This window comes from Ahaetulla prasina, chromosome 1, assembly GCF_028640845.1.
Source record: "Ahaetulla prasina isolate Xishuangbanna chromosome 1, ASM2864084v1, whole genome shotgun sequence".
Lineage (NCBI taxonomy): Eukaryota > Metazoa > Chordata > Lepidosauria > Squamata > Colubridae > Ahaetulla > Ahaetulla prasina.
The window spans coordinates 218,703,154-218,719,061 of record NC_080539.1 but is presented as its reverse complement, the minus strand read 5'-3'; the positions used below and the strand labels follow the sequence as shown (position 1 = coordinate 218,719,061).

Sequence of the window (15,908 nt, the reverse complement as noted above, 5' to 3'; positions counted from 1 at the left end):
AGCAGTCCCTTTTTTACTCCAGCTTTGCAAAGAAATCTGGATAAAATAAGAGACCTTTCCTAAAAAAAAAAAAAAAAAAAGATGGGGGGGAGGTACTGCATCTACAAAAGATCCAAAGCCCCACCCTCTTTCAGTATTAATTATACATAGTGCACACAGCAGAAGTGGGTTTCAGCCGGTTCTGACTAGTTCTGCAGAACTGGTAGCAGAATTTTTGAATAGTTTGGAGAACCGGTAGTAAAAATTCTGAGTGGCCCCGCCCCCATCTATTCTCTGCCTCCCAAGTCCCAGCTGATTGGGAAGAAATGGGGATTTTGCAGTAACCTTCCCCTGGAGTGGGGTGGGAATGGAGAATTTACAGTATCCTTCCCCTGCCATGCCACCACAGAACAGGTAGTAAAAAAATTTGAAACCCACTACTGGCACACAGCCTTAATATTTATGGTCTCAATTCATGATGGCTGGCATAAATGAATCTTTTGGTTCCATGCCCACGTCTCTCACACATCTGTAGGTTTTTTTTATATACAATAAAAAATGAAAATAAAAAAAAGAAAAAAATCATTAAAATTTAGGTGGCTAAAAGTTGTATAATTTGAGTTATTTGGGTTTTTGAAAGTCTAAAAGGATTTCTGATCTACAATATTTTTGTTTGCTTTCAAGGCAATGCCAGTATACAGATTATACACTGTCATATTTCATCCTTATATGTCCTAGATCTAGTATCTTTCCAATTGCTTTCTCTTTCCTTTTCCCTTTCCTGTCCCATGGCCCAAGAAGAATTCAAAGGAAATGCAGGATGTGAATAGGGGAAAACCAGACACTTTCTTAGCATAATATTTTCTGCAAAATAAGACTAAACTCCCCACCTGACATCCCCTTCAACAATATCATAAAATGTAAGGGGGGGAGAGCCATTATTACCAATGTTATCTTTATTCAGAATCAGAAGCTTCTGATTCTGTACTTGTAAAGAACAAAGAAAATTTCAGCCCTACATTATTTATAGCCATGGGGGTGGATCAGAGGTGGGTTTCAGCAGGTTCTGACTAGTTCTGGAGAACTGGTAGTGGAAATTTTGAGTAGTTCGGAGAACCGGTAATAAAAATTCTGACTGGCCCCTCCCCCATCTATTCTCTGCCTCCCAAGTCCCAGCTATTCAGGAGGAAATGGGGATTTTGCAGTAACCTTCTCCTGGATTGGGAAGGGAATGGAGATTTTACAATAACCCTTCCCTGCCACGCCCACCAAGCCACGCCCACCAAGCCACACCCATAGAACCGTTAGTAAAAAAAAATTGAAACCCACACTGGTGTAGATCTACTTCCTTTTCTAATGCTTTATCTTAAGTTTTGAACTTTCACACAGGTAGATGTTATCAAACGTTTTGCCATATGTTCCCGTTTAAATTCTAAGATTATTTTGGATCGATGAGGCTTACCGTAAGCTTGCTTGATAGCTTCCCCTGCTGAAAGGCTGTATTTTTTCATGTTTTGGGTCAGATACTGTAAGTACAATAATAGAAGATTCACGGCAACAATCAAAGGTGAGAGAATTCAAGAGAGAGAAAAAAATATGGCCAAGTAGCATGAACATCAAGCAAATCTGTTATAAGACAGATTTGTCTTAGGTGCTTTTTCAGGAGGCAACTGGATGTTCTTGCTTTTTCTTTTGAAGACATTTCACTTCTCATCCAAGAAGCCTCTTCAGATCTGATTAGATGGTGGGGGGTGGAAGGTTTCATATTCCATTCCCCACCTTCCAGTCAGAGCTGAAGAAGCTTCTTGGATGAAAAGTGGAAGGAAGGAAGGAAGGAAGGAAGTCCAGTTATCTCCTGAAAAAGCACCTATAAGACAACCATGACCTGGATGACTGAGAATCTCCATGGACTATTTTTTTAATTTTTTTTTTAAATTTATTTATTTTATTAGATTTCTAGACCGCCCTTCTCCCGAAGGACTCAGGGCGGTGTACAGCCAAGATAAAAATAAACAATGTACAATTAAAAATTAAATTAAAAGACTTATTATACAATTTGGCCGAAAAATTAAAATATTTAAAATCTAAAAACCCCAATTTAAAACTTAAATAAAATTTAAATTCAAAATCTAACAGTCTAAGAAAGCCCCGCGCAAACAAACAAATATATTTTCAATTCGCGGCGAAAGGTCCGAAGGTCAGATATTTGGCGTAAACCAGGGGGAAGTTCATTCGAAAGAGTAGGGGCCCCCACAGAGAAGGATCTTCCCCTGGGGGCTGCCAGCCGACATTGTTTGGTGGACGGCACCCTGAGAAGTCCCTCTCTGTGCGAGCGTACAGGTCGGTGGGAGGCATGAGGTAACAGCAGGCGGTCCCGTAAGTACCCAGGCCCCAAGCCATGGGTACTTAGTTTTATTTATTTAGTTTGTCAAACATCTACACAATAACAGGTCTAAGTATAAACATGGACATGTATACAGGAATGAGTACAAATAAATGGGGATAGTAGGACAGGGAGAGTAGGCATGCTGGTGCGCTTATGCATGCCCCCATTATGAACCTCTTAGGAATGGGGTGAGGTCCACGATAGACAGTTTAAGGTTGAAGCTGTGAGGGTTTGAGGATGTAACCACAGAGTCAGGTAGAGCATTCCAGGCGTTGACCATTCTGTTGCTGAAGTCGTATTTTCTGTAATTTAGTTTGGAGCAGTTTACCTTGAGTTTGTATCTATTGTTTGCACATGTATTATTGAGGTTGAAGCTAAAGTAGTCGTTGACAGATAGGATGTTGTAGCAGACAACTTTGCGTACTATGCTTAGGTCAGACCGTAGGCAGCGTAGTTCCAGGTTGTCCAAGCCCGAAATTTCGAGCCTAGTGGCTCTATTGTGCTCTCTGCTCTATTGTGAGCAGAGGAGTGGAATACTCTTCTCGTGAAATATCTCTGGACCCGCTCAATTGTATTAATGTCCGATATACAGTGTGGATTCCAGGCAGACGAGCTGTATTCGAGAACTGGTCTGGCAAAGGTTTTGTATGCCCTAGTTAGCAGTACAATGTTACTGGAGAAGAAGCTTCGCAAAATTATAAAACTGAACATTTCTGTACAGTACTTAACACTTCAGTCTCAAGCCTTGCCATTCTTCTCTGATCATTTTAAACAGTTGATAAAGCACCTTTTGAAGCTCTGCTCATTTGGCAAACAAGCAGTCATCTCTTTTCCATATGGGAATTTTCATAACCTACAACAACACTGAACTTTGTCTGGGAGTGTTAAGGAGACCAATTGTCCCTTGCACTTACAGTTGTGTGAAACCCCGGAGCCGGTCATCTAGTTCCTCACCAGGAGCAAAGGTGTAGGAAGATGCTGTTCATGGTTGTATCATTTCATGTTGCATGTAGCCAATTGGGTCTATTTGAGCTCTCAAGAGGAATGTTGGGTCACTAAGGCTACTTACTTTGGAACCAAAAATGCTTTTTATGGAGAAAAAATTGTCTTCCCTCATTCTAAAATGGAACAGCCAGGCACAAGGTGTGTGTGTGTGTTTTCTTTGATATTGTTAAAATAAAGCCCCTTTCCAGTGACATATTTGATGATAGATTTCAATACATGAGGAGGAATCCTGAACACATGGTGCTAAGGTGCTGCTAGTGATGCTAATGAACAGGTAGTTGTTAGGTTCTGCCTCATGAACCTATGCACCAACCAGATCCTGCACTATAAATGTAAGTAGTTGGAATTGGGTTATCATTGGATAAAGGTAGCTGTGGTGGCACAGTGGTTACAATCAATACTGCAGGCTAATTTAGCTCACTGCCAGGAGTTCGATCCTGACCAGCTCAAGGTTGACTCAGCTTTCCTCTTTCCAAGGGCTCTAAAATATGGACCAAGGTTGTTGGGGGCAATATGCACTATGAAGCAATATATAAGTCTAAATGCTATTGCTATTGGGAAGAGAAGCATTTTTCGGAACATTAGGTGAAGACAAAAAAATATGCTTTAATAGAACTATTGCATTACAAATGGATCTGGTTACTGGACATATGTAGAAAACTCTGCCTGAAGGTATCTATATGTTTCCACAAATCACCGCATCAATTCTTTATAGGGCCTGTTGCCTAGTAGTAGGGCCATGTGTTGCGTGCACAAAGCTCAAGGTTCAGCCCTAGGCATCTTCAATTAAAAGAAATGGGAGGCTTTTAAGGTCCCTTGAGAAAGATAATATCAGAATAAATAATATCTGAACTATGTTTAATACAGTACAAGAAGAAACCCTTTGATCCTAAAGCGGACAGCTTCCTTGGTTATGAAATATGCAAAGTCTAATTCTCTGTGGAACCCCAAAAAAAATTAAAAAATAAATCTTAAGCTTCATTAACAGGAAGTTAATTATTTGAGTTAGGAACATTAAAGATACAGAATCAGGTACTTGCTTTGCATTGATGTTTCCATGAGTGCCTTGTCGCCTTGGCTTTGCAATGTTACCAGTGTGAAATACACTCCTTTCCGTTCAATCAGCTCTTCATGTTTCCCTCTTTCCACAGCTCTTCCATGCTCAAACCCAACGATGATGTCAGCAGATTTCACTGTGGACAAACGATGAGCTATGGAGATTGCGGTGCGTCCAAAACGAGCCTACGGCAACGAAAGAAAGATTTTTGGAGGCACCACCATTCATGAAAGTTCAGTCTGTACTTCTATCATCCCAGAGGATGGAATGAACCCTAACTGATTGATCTCTCTCTCTACAAGTACCGTGTTTCCCCAAAAATAAGACCGGATCTTATATTAATTTTTGCTCCAAAAGATGCATTAGGGCTTATTTTCTGGTTAGGTCTTATTTTTGGGGAAATACAGTATGAAATGCATCCATCTGGCTGATGATCTTAATTGGGGCTTATTTTGGGGTTAGGGCAGGGGTGAAATCCAGGAGGTTCTGGAGAACCAGTAGTGGAAATTTTGAGTACTTCGGAGAACCAGCAAATACCACCTCTGGCTGGCCCAAGAGTGGGGTGGGAATGGAGATTTTGCAATATCCTTCCCCCCAGGAGTGGGGAGGGAATGGGGATTTAGCAATATCCTTCCCCTGAAGTGGGGTGAGAATGGAGATTTTGCAGTATCCTTCCTCTGCCATGCCCACTAAGCCATACCACACCCACCAAGCCACACCCACAGAACCAGTAATAAAAAAAAATTGGATTTCACTGCTGGGATAGGGCTAATATTATGAGTATCCTGAAAAGTCATACTAATACTTATTTTTTAGTTGGCTCTTATTTTCGGGGAAACGGTATGGATGCTGTATATAAATGTCTAAAGATTCCTTAAAGTGACATGGAGACTGATGTACCATGTAACTCAATAACTGGTAATAAAAGCAAAATATCCTTAATAAACCTGTCTAGCCTGAATGCTTGAACTGTGTTATTCTCTGAACCAAAGTCCTAGCATTGATGGAAATTATTTGTTCGTTCATGGCTATAACAGTCATTCTCTGGCAATGGGATGGGAAGGCATTTCCCCAAAAGAGCAAATCCAGGATGTGGGAATGTTCCTGGATTCACAGCTCCTGTTTCATGAGAGATAGTGGTGGTGATGGGAGGGGGCTTCGTAGTATACCGATGTGGTATTATCCAGAAGCTTCAATTTGTGCAGAATATAATGGCTATGTACCAAGTGACATTTGCCATCAGATCCATTGTTGTGGTCCACCAGCAGCCTCCGGAGCTGGCAACGGAGTCAGACAGTGATGTGGCTGAGGAAGAACATGGGCCAGTCCTGAAGGCTGGGGAAGGCCTGGATGAGGGCTCTGCGTCGGAGGCAGAGGTGGGGCCAGGGCCATTGGGGAGTGATGTGCAGACTCCAGAGCCTCCAGAGGCTGACAGCAGTAAGGCAGAGGAACAGGAGGAGCCTGTTCCTAATGCACGCATGAGAAGAGCTGCCAGAAGGCAAGAGCAGCTAAAGCAAAGAGGACGACTTAGGAGTAGGGCCAAGAGATGATTGGCCCCTCCCATAAGGCTTAAATGACCAGCAACGGTGTTTCCTCTTTGCTGGAAAACAAGGTTGATGGCTTTGTCTTGTTGCATTTGTTTTGTATCGGTGTCTTCTGAATTTTGCCAAGAAAGGACTTTGGCAGTTTGCCTAATTGGACCAAGGTTGGTGATCAGACTGAGGAATCGTGTTAGGAGGAATTTGATTTAATTTAATTGGACTACGCTGAGAATGAGCTATAATAAAGTTTGTTTGTTTTTACACTGACTTGAGTTTTCTACTATCTACTTGGGCCTGGGTCACAACACCATATGGCACTCATGTTCAGTCATAAGATAGCTACAATAGCTAAAATATAATAGTTAGTGTTCAAATCCCCAAGAATTCCAAGGGAGGTGTGAATGTTCATCCTCCCAGATTCCATGTTGAGGAACCTTGTAATACTCAGTGCTAAGGTGGGCAGCTTCCTTGGTTGCTGGGGCACAGTTTTTTATATCATTTAAAGGCTCTGTGATCTGCTGAAGGGATGGCGATGACACCACACATATTTTAACCTAGGAAGGAAGATGACTCTGCAGGGGGGGAAAATGACTTTGACAGTACAATCTTTGGAGATTGGAGGCTACAGAAGCAGTTATTGCCAAATCTTCCTCTACATCTTCTTTGTAAGAAGATAAAGCAATCACATAGTCTCCCCTTGCTAATTTCAACCTAATTTTCCTCTGTTGATTACCTAGATCTGTTTCAGAATTTATCCATGAAGTCAGAAAATATCTTTCATTCCTATTCGTTAACAGAGAAATCCATCTGAATAGGCCCAAATGAATAAATCGCATTTTAAAAAATAAAATAAGCATTGTTACTGAAGCCCCAGTTAAATCCACATGGAGTGTTCCATCCTTCTTGCTTAATAGCACAGCTGTTCCTGGGTGATTGCATTTTTGAAGCACTGCCTGATATCTAGTTCAAGCTAAGAATGTTTTTTTGAAAAATGGGATTTGTTGTGTGTGTGAAAGACACTCTGTGTGTTCAGCATTTGAGCATCAACTTTTAAAATGTATTTTAAACAAGAATAATAGAGTATTTCCAAGATGTAACTTAGAGAGTAATTTGATTGAACCATAGCAGACAAAGGAGGCAAACAGCTTTCATCTATCCTTTTTCAAAATGATAAAAACTCTTAAATACAAAAGCTGTAGAGGAAGTAAAGGACTACTTCCTTCCATATAAGGACACCCTTCTTTTGTCTCTCAGCCAACCCTCTTTTGAAAATGATGCTTGCAGAAGCTTCAGGAGATCAAAGAGAGCGGCATTCGATTTTCCAGCAAACCTGTAACAAATGTATACATGGTAGGAAACAGCCCAAAGTTTTCTTATTGTAAGCAAAACTGTAGATGAAAACAGGTTTTAGAGAAAAATCTGATTGCATAATCAGATTATGCAATCTGATGGGCCGGAGTACTTGCCCAGCTAATCCAGAGAGTGAAAAAGAACCATCAAGCGAACTGAACTGCATAGCTCTACATAATAGATAGTTTAACAGCGTTGGAAGGGAACTTGTGATCATCTAGTCCAACACTCACCCACCCTGCCCAAGCAGGAGACCCTACACTATTTCTGACAGATGGCAGTCCAGTCTCTTCTTGAAAGCCTCCAGTGATGAAGCTCCCACAACTTCCGAAGGCAAGCTGTTCCATTGGTTGATTCTTCTCACTGTGAGAAAATTTCTAGGTTGAATCTCTCCTTGATCAGTTTCCATCCATTATTCCTTGTCTGGCCTTTTTGCCAGGATCTCTCAAACTTCGGGTCCTGTCCTGCAACCCATTCTTACTGAAACCGAATTCTCTGGAAACTGCCAAGCCCATCTGATGGACAGTGAATGCTTTGAGGTTTAAATTTTTTGAAATCCATCTCTGTCACTATTTTTAAACAAAACTTTACGGAGTTCCAGCATGCCCACGGGGCTTTCTGTTCACAAGAGCTGTCGCATCTATTTCAAAGGAAGATTGCAGAGATCAACAGCTTGTGTGCATTGGAGAAGAGGCAAAATCGAAAGAAAATTTACCATTTTCATTTTATGCTGTTGTTCCCAAAAGTCTTTGGGAACTGAAAATACTGTAGAGCTGCCTCTCTTCCCCATTCATGGTTTACCATCACCACAATTAAAAGAGGTCTCAAATTCACTGATTATGTTAAACCATAGTCTAAATTGAATAAAACGGAATAGTTGTCACCACAAAGTTAACTAAGCCATAAACCATATTTACAAAGCATGATGTCTGGATCCATACAGCATGCAAAGTCAAAGCTAGGCAAACCACATGCTTAGTGCACTGTATGAAATCGGCCAGCATCTGCCTAAGCGGCAGATGGAAAAGTCAAAAAGAAATTCTTACTTAAATTTCTACTCTTCCATACTTAAAGAGACCGAAAAGCAAAAGATTCCTAACCCCACTGAACTGAAATAATAACATCGCCAACCTTGGAAAGTGTCTTTTGCACAGTAGCCTCGCTTTCATTGTCCAGTGCTGATGTAGCCATGTCCAGCAACAGGATTTTAGGGTTTCGAACTAAAGCCCGAGCAATGGCAATTCGCTGCTTCTGGCCTCCGCTCATTTGGCCACCACCTTCTCCAACAAGGGTGTCGAATTGCTGAAATATTGGAAAGAGCAAAAAGTTACAAAGCACTTTCATCTCCATTTTCTTAGGTCAGAGATGAAGAACGATGCCCCCTTTATGACTTCTGGACTTCAACTCCTAGAATTCTGGGAGTTGGAAGTCCACAAGTTATAAAAGGGCCATTGTTCCCCACCCCTGCCTTAGGTCAAAAATGAATATCATGTTGAATGGGATAAGACGGAGAAGCAGACCTGGAATAACTGGGACCTTGGCCTTCTGGCCAAAGATATGGTGGAAAAGAAGCCTATCTTTGCTCCATGTGTTCATGAAGCAAGGATGTTGCAGCAAGCTTTGCCCAAGAAGAGGAACATAACAAGGGAAGCCTGCCACGAGGGGGGTGCCAATCCTGTAACAACCCTTGCAGAATGGGAAAACAGAGATCTTAAGGGGTCTCTCCACTGCTTTAGCTTGATTTGTTCTTCAGCTCTTTGACCTGGAAGAAAATTATCCTGGCATAAGATTTACTAATCTCTACCAAGTGGCTAAGACGCTGAGCTTGTCGATCGAAAGGTCAGCCGTTCAGCGATTCAAATCCCTAGTGCCGCGTAACGGGGTGAGCTCCTGTTACTTGTCCCAGCCTCTGCCAACCTAGCAATTCGAAAGCACATAAAAAATGGAAGTAGAAAAATAGGGACCACCTTTGGTAGGAAGGTAACAGCATTCCCTGAACCTTTGGCGTTGAGTCATGCCAGCCACATGACCACGGAGACGTCTTTAGACAGCGCTGACTCTTCGGCTTTGAAACGGAGATGAGTACCACCCCCTAGAGTCAGGAACGACTAGCACGTATATGCAAGGGGAACATTTACCTTTACCTTACCATGCTTCTGCTTCAAGCCAGGGTCAGTCGGAGGCCTCCTCTACAAGCCTAATTGATGTTACCCCCTGTGAGGCTTCTTGGATGGGGCCAGGATGGAGGAAAAAATGGTATAATACAGATGACTCAGATCACCCCAGGTCTGGGGGCAAGATGAAAGCAATATATGGGGTCAAGGCAGAAAAAATACAGGTTGTTGGGCCACAATTGTACAACTCTTGGATACTAGAGGAAAAGGACTTCCACAGCTGCCACTCTCTAGCTAGACTGGGCTTCAGCTCCCATTAATCCCTCACTATTATGCTCATGATCTAGGGGTTATGGGAACTGAAGTCCAATATCGCTGGTCCTCGACTTACAACCACCATTGCGTTCAAGATTTATGTTGCTAAGCAAGACAGTTCTTACGTGAGTTTTGCCCCGTTTCACTTTCACCTTTCTTGCCACAGTTGTTAAGTGAATAACTGCGGTGGTTAAGTTAGTAACACGGTGGCAAAGTCAATCCAGCTTCCCCATTGACTTTGCTCGTCAGGAGGTCACAAAAGGTGATCACATGACCCCGGGAACACTGCAACTGTCATAAATACACACCAGTTGCCAAGCACCTGAATTTTGATTTGAACGCGTCTACAGGGATGCTGCAACGGTTGCTTGGAAGTGTGAAAAACAGTCTTAAGTCACTTGCTTCAGTAAATGAAAGGTTGTAAGTCAAGCACTACCTGTTTATATGGAAAGCATCAAAGGCCGGCCTAAGATAAGGTGCTGTTTTGGATCAAGTCTAACTCCTAAGTCATCATTCCTGAAAATAATCACAATGGTTTTGTGGGTTTTGACATGATATGTATTGTGTATGGGTTTTGACATGATATGTATTGTGTATGAGATCTGAAGATTCTACTGACCACTGGAATTAGCTTTCAGTTGCATGCTTATTTGCCCAAATTCAAGCATGCATACAGTGTATATGATTGCAGACGCAAGCATCTATGCATATCTGTGTATAAATCGAGGAGATATATCCTCCATTTCCATGGAAAAAATGCCAATAACTCTTAACTCCTATGTCGTTATGTATGCATGCATGATAAAGCATAACCTTATGTGCATAGCCATATATTTGATTATGATTTTAAAAGATTTTTTTCCCCTCCTTAATCTTTTCTCCTTTTAATCCTGTTTAACAGCTTTTCAAAGAAAAAAAATCTCAGGGGAAGAAGACTGGTTTGCCTCTATTTCTTCACCAGAAGCAATGTCTTTTCTACCATCCTTTACCCCAGGTCCAGAAGGAATAAGATGAAGCATGCTGAATGTTGTGCTACATAAAGTTATTAAACAGAAATGATCTGAAAAGTTCCACTAGATACACAAATGATCCCTAGATAGATCATTAAAGTGAGTACTGCCATCCACTAGCCATGTACAGGTAGTTCTTGACTTACGACCAAAATTTTCATTGCTAAGCAAGGCAGTGGTCAAGTGAGCCACACCCAATTTTACAAACTCAGCCATCCAGGTCATGGTTGTCCCAAAGGTGCTTTTTTCAAGAGGCAACTGGACTTTCTGGTTTTTCTTTGAAGATGTTTCACCTCTCATCCAAGAAGCTTCTTCAGCTCTGACTGGATGGCCAAAGCACCTTTGGGACAATCTTTCCATTCCCCACCATTCTTCAGTCAGAGCTGAAGAAGGTTCTTGGGTGAGAAGCAAAATGTCTTCAAAGAAAACCCAAAAAGTCCAGTTGCCTCTTGAAAAAGCACCTTTGGCATAGAGGGCAACATGTTGTTGCCAACCCCTGATTTAGTGATCTCAAACTATGCAGATGTGGTATAGAGATAGTCTTGGCAAAGGACTGAGAAGGGATAGGATGAAGTTCCTTTTACCAGAGGCAGATCCATGATGAAGTTGTAAGCATTGGCTTCTTTGGCCGCTCTGACGATGTCTTCCATAGTGGCATTTTCCCGACCGTAGCAAATGTTTTCTGCTATAGTGGTGGCAAACAGGACAGGTTCTTGTTCCACTACCCCCATCAAAGAACGCAGCCACTGAATGTTAAGGGAACGAATATCATGTCCATCTAGAGTAACCTGCACAATAACAAGTTCATAGGTAAAGACTGTGGTCATCTGTACCTTCAGGTCGACATCTTCCTCTCTTAACAGGAAGCTGCTTCTTAAAACAGCAGCATTTGTACTCCACTGCTTCCAGTTTCGTGTCTAATTCCTAGATACAATTTATTTTATTTATTTTATTTTGTCAAGCGTATATAAGATAACAGGTAAAAGTATAAACATAATTTGAATGCACAAAAAGAGTAAATAAAAAGGAATATTAGGACAGGGATGGTAGGCACGCAGATGCACTTATGCACGCCCCTTACAGACCTCTTAGGAATGGGGTGAGGTCAACACTAGATAGTTTAAGGTTAAAGTTTTGGGGGTTTGGGGAAGAAACTACAGAGTCAGGTAGTGCATTCCAGGCATTGACCACTCAGTTACTGAAGTATTTTCTGCAACTGAGTTTGGAGCATTTTACTTGAGTTTGTATCTATTATTTGCTCGTGTATTGTTGTGGTTGAAGCTGAAGTAGTCATTGACAGGTAGGATATTGTGGCAGATAATTTTATGTATCAAGCTTAGGTCAGACTGAAGTCGGCGTAGTTCTAAGTTGTCTAAACCCAAAATTTGGAGTCTGGTGGCATAAGGTATTTTATTATGGGTAGAGAAATGGAGGACTCTTCTTGTAAAATATCTCTGGACTCTTTCAATTGTATTTATGTCCGATATGCAGTGCCGGTTCCAGACAGATGAGCTGTATTCAAGAATTGGTCTAGCAAATGTTTTGTATGCTCTAGTTAGTAGTACAATATTACCAGAGAAGCCTGGAAGCACAGCTACTGAGACTTAGTTTATTAATTTTCCACAATTTTCCTTTAATCTCAGGCCACATGTCACCTGGCCTCAAACATCGTTTGTTCTACAGCATCTGAGTATCCCTTGCACATGGCATTAGCTTCCCAATTCTTGGAATTCTGATCATTGTATCGATATGCCTCTGCAGATGTCTCCTGGAGGAACCGCAGGAATTAAGTTGTCTTTAATACAACAAACCATCTACTTAATTTCTTAATAATACATGTGAGAGTTGGGTAGCAATGAAATGAAATGAGCAATGATACAATACCAGATACCAGTATTGAGGGAGGCTGTGCAAAACCAATTCTGAATTTTTCAGAGACAGTTGTTCTTTTATTGTGTATTTTAATTCAGATGCAGCCTGTGAGATAATATTACTTAATAATTTCATTTACCTAGGTGGATTGGATATTAAAAGACGATGAAAAGAATTTAAAAAAATTTTACACAGGTGGATGTGCCACATCCTGGATCACATCATAATGGATTTTTCCTCAGAGGCATATCTTCTCAGCAGCTGGGCCTATTCTTTGAGATCGCTCCTCTCTGATATTCAAGGGTTCTCTATCATTTTAGCACTCAGAAGGCCATGGAGAGATGATTCTCCCTCCAAGCATTGGACTAGGATGGAGCTGCGAGACTCTTTGGTCTGACATCTGCTGAGAAAGATGGTTCTGTTTCTATTTCTGTATTGGTTAGGATCATTATATGAGACAGTGGATCATTTGAGTTTGGTAAATAAATAAATATTATTTTGCTCTCTGAGTCCAAAGACTGGTTAATTGGAGGAGGTTAAGCGCATGGCTCCATAGTAAATTGCAAACATAATTATGCCACAAGAATGAATCAGACTTCAGAATTTTTCCAATGAAAGTAAGATGACAGAGTTCGGTCAATGTCTCACCATGCCTTCTGTGGGGTCATAGAAGCGCTGGATCAGCTGAATTGTGGTACTTTTCCCTGCTCCGCTTGGGCCAACAAAGGCTGTGGTTTCACCTGGCTTAATAATCATGCTGAGTTGATCTAAAATCTGGATTTTAAAAAAGAAAGAAAGAAAAGGCCTATTTGAAAAGGCCTAGCTAGGTACCCAAAATAAACCTGGAAATTCTGACAGTGCTGCAGAATAGAAACTGAATTCTTACCTTAACATCGGGCCTGGATGGGTAATGGAAGGTTACATTATGGAATTCAATGTCACCTCGGACTTTGTCCAGTTTGTAGCCATCTTCTGACATACAGTCAATTCTAGGTTTCTGGGGCAGAATTAATCAGATCACTCAATTTGCTTTTTCTCAAGAAGCTTTCTTTCAGTAGCTAGTTTCACATGTCTGTCAAGGATTTATCTCTCCTCCCTTGCTGGTCCTCAAGCCTTGAACAGACGTTCAAGGCTTGTGATTCACAGACTTGTGATGATTCTTCTATCTCTTAATGATTTCCACCCCAAACTTGCTTATCGTTTCCATGTTTTGGTAGACCATCTAGTTCCTAGTCAAGGAATGTGTCAACTTCTTGAAACCCTAAATATAACATCCAGGGCCCACCCTCACCCTGGCTGGCTGTGGAATTATGAGAGTTGAATTCCACACATCTTCAAGCAGTCAAGGTTGGGAAACACTGATTTACACCATCCATTTTTGGCGCCAGAGCACTTAGATCAAACAAGTGATTGGCTTGCTAGTTTATATCCCACCTTTCCTTCAGGGACAAAGGGTGACATACACAGGATTCACTCCTCCTACTTTCACCCACAATGACCCTATGAGGTAGTTTGAACTGAGAGTGGGTGACTGGCCCAAAGTCAACAGGGAATTTCCATGGCTTAAGATGGACTAGAATTTGGCTTTTGTGCTCCAATGCAGAAAAGAAAACAGAACAACAGAGTTGGGACTTTGAAGATCTTCTAGTCCAACCTACCCCCTGTTTGGCAGGAAACCCTACACCACTTCAGACAAATGGTTATCCAATCTCTTTTTTAAAAATTCTAGTGCTGGAGCATTCACAACTTCTGGAGGCAAGTTGTTCTATTGATTAATTGTTCTGTCAGGAAATTTCTCCTTGGTTCTAGGTTGCTTCTCTTCTTGATTAGTTTCCACCCATTGCTTCTTGTCCTGCCTTCAGGTGCTTTGGAGAATAGCTTGACTCCCTCTTCTTTGTGGCAACCCCTGAGATACTGGAACACTGGTATCATGTCACCGCTAGTTCTTCTTTTCATTAAACTAGATATACCCAGTTCCTGCAACCATTCGTCATATGTTTTAGCCTTCAGTCCCCTAATCATCTTTGCCTTGCTTAAATCAACAGCTCAGTATGTATTTTTATATTGTTTTCTTTTCTTTTGATGCCTTCAGGTCAGTTTCTGTCTCCTGGTGACTGCCTGGTCTAATCCCTGCAGTTTTCTTGGCAAGATTTTTGGGAAATGATTTGCCCTGAATCATCAAGAATGAGTGGCGCAAAAGTCACCCAGCTGGCTTTGTGCCTCAGGCATGACTTGAACTCACGGTCTCCTGACTTCTAGCCTGATGCCTTAACCGCACACCCATACTGGCTTTGTTCAGTATATATAGAGTTGTCTGTTTGTATGCATTCCACTTATTTTTGGCAAAGCAAGGAATAAAACTAATAGAATATTATTGGCTTCTACAGCCATAGCTTGTTGGTATCCGCAGAATTATGGTGGGAAAGATTTAATGAGTGGAGGTTTTTTTCCTTGCAAAATTCTGAAGCACTGGCAGTGCTATACATATTCATTTCATTCTTGGAGCTTCTGGCCTCCTTTTCTTTCTTATAATCACACGCCTGAGGGGCCCGAATGACTTAGTTCCTGAAACCACTTAATTTGCAAATTGTCTCACTGCTTTTCTTGATGATCAGGTACCTTATAAAGTATAGCCCTCTTTGACAGACAGAGTGGGGCAGACAGGGAGAAGCTGAATATTCATAAGAAAATCACATAGGAATGTCACTTGGATGAATGCACCCCTTGTAAATACAAAGGCAGGGTACTGGTTTGCTTTAACATGCAATCAATTTCTTTTAATCACTATAATATTTCTCATTTGCATTCTTGGCAGAAAGTAAGTTTACATTCCTTCATCTATTCCCCCCTCCCAAAGCAATCAGTGGGTACTTACTTCATCTATTGTCTCAAATATATTTGTGGCAGCTCCTCGACCTGTTGCAAAAGCTTCCAAGCAAGGGGCCGCTTGACCAAGATTTAAGGCACCTACTAGGACACCGAGAAAAACCTGAGAAGGATAAAGGACAAAAAAAATTAGTTTCTGCATGCCAATACTAAATTACAATCAGTAGCTATAGATGCCCCAACACAGTATTTCTGGAAGGCAGATAAAATACTTTGTTCTTTTGAGAAATAACATCAAAGGTTCTCTTCCTTTCTATCAGAAGGCAGGAATAGGAATAGAATTAAAAGGATAAAGTGATTCTTTTACCTCCCAACCAGGGGTGGTATTCACTTACCTTCGTTACCAGTCCGCAAATATGAGCGCATGCGCCACCTCCGCATATGCGCAGGACC

General features: G+C 41.4%; 1 protein-coding gene across 1 annotated transcript in view; it reads right to left on the bottom strand.

Moving 5' to 3' along the window:
- ABCB11 (ATP binding cassette subfamily B member 11) overlaps window positions 1-15,908 on the bottom strand; it is an 83,201-nt gene that overhangs the window by 30,144 nt on the left and 37,149 nt on the right. Inside the window, exons 12-18 of the mRNA XM_058191143.1 lie at window positions 15,505-15,618; window positions 13,516-13,626; window positions 13,278-13,403; window positions 11,342-11,545; window positions 8,450-8,620; window positions 4,411-4,612; window positions 1,442-1,505 (exon numbers count right to left, since the gene is read on the bottom strand). Coding sequence (XP_058047126.1) covers window positions 1,442-1,505; window positions 4,411-4,612; window positions 8,450-8,620; window positions 11,342-11,545; window positions 13,278-13,403; window positions 13,516-13,626; window positions 15,505-15,618 — 992 coding nt within the window. The remainder of the gene's footprint in view (window positions 1-1,441; window positions 1,506-4,410; window positions 4,613-8,449; window positions 8,621-11,341; window positions 11,546-13,277; window positions 13,404-13,515; window positions 13,627-15,504; window positions 15,619-15,908) is intronic.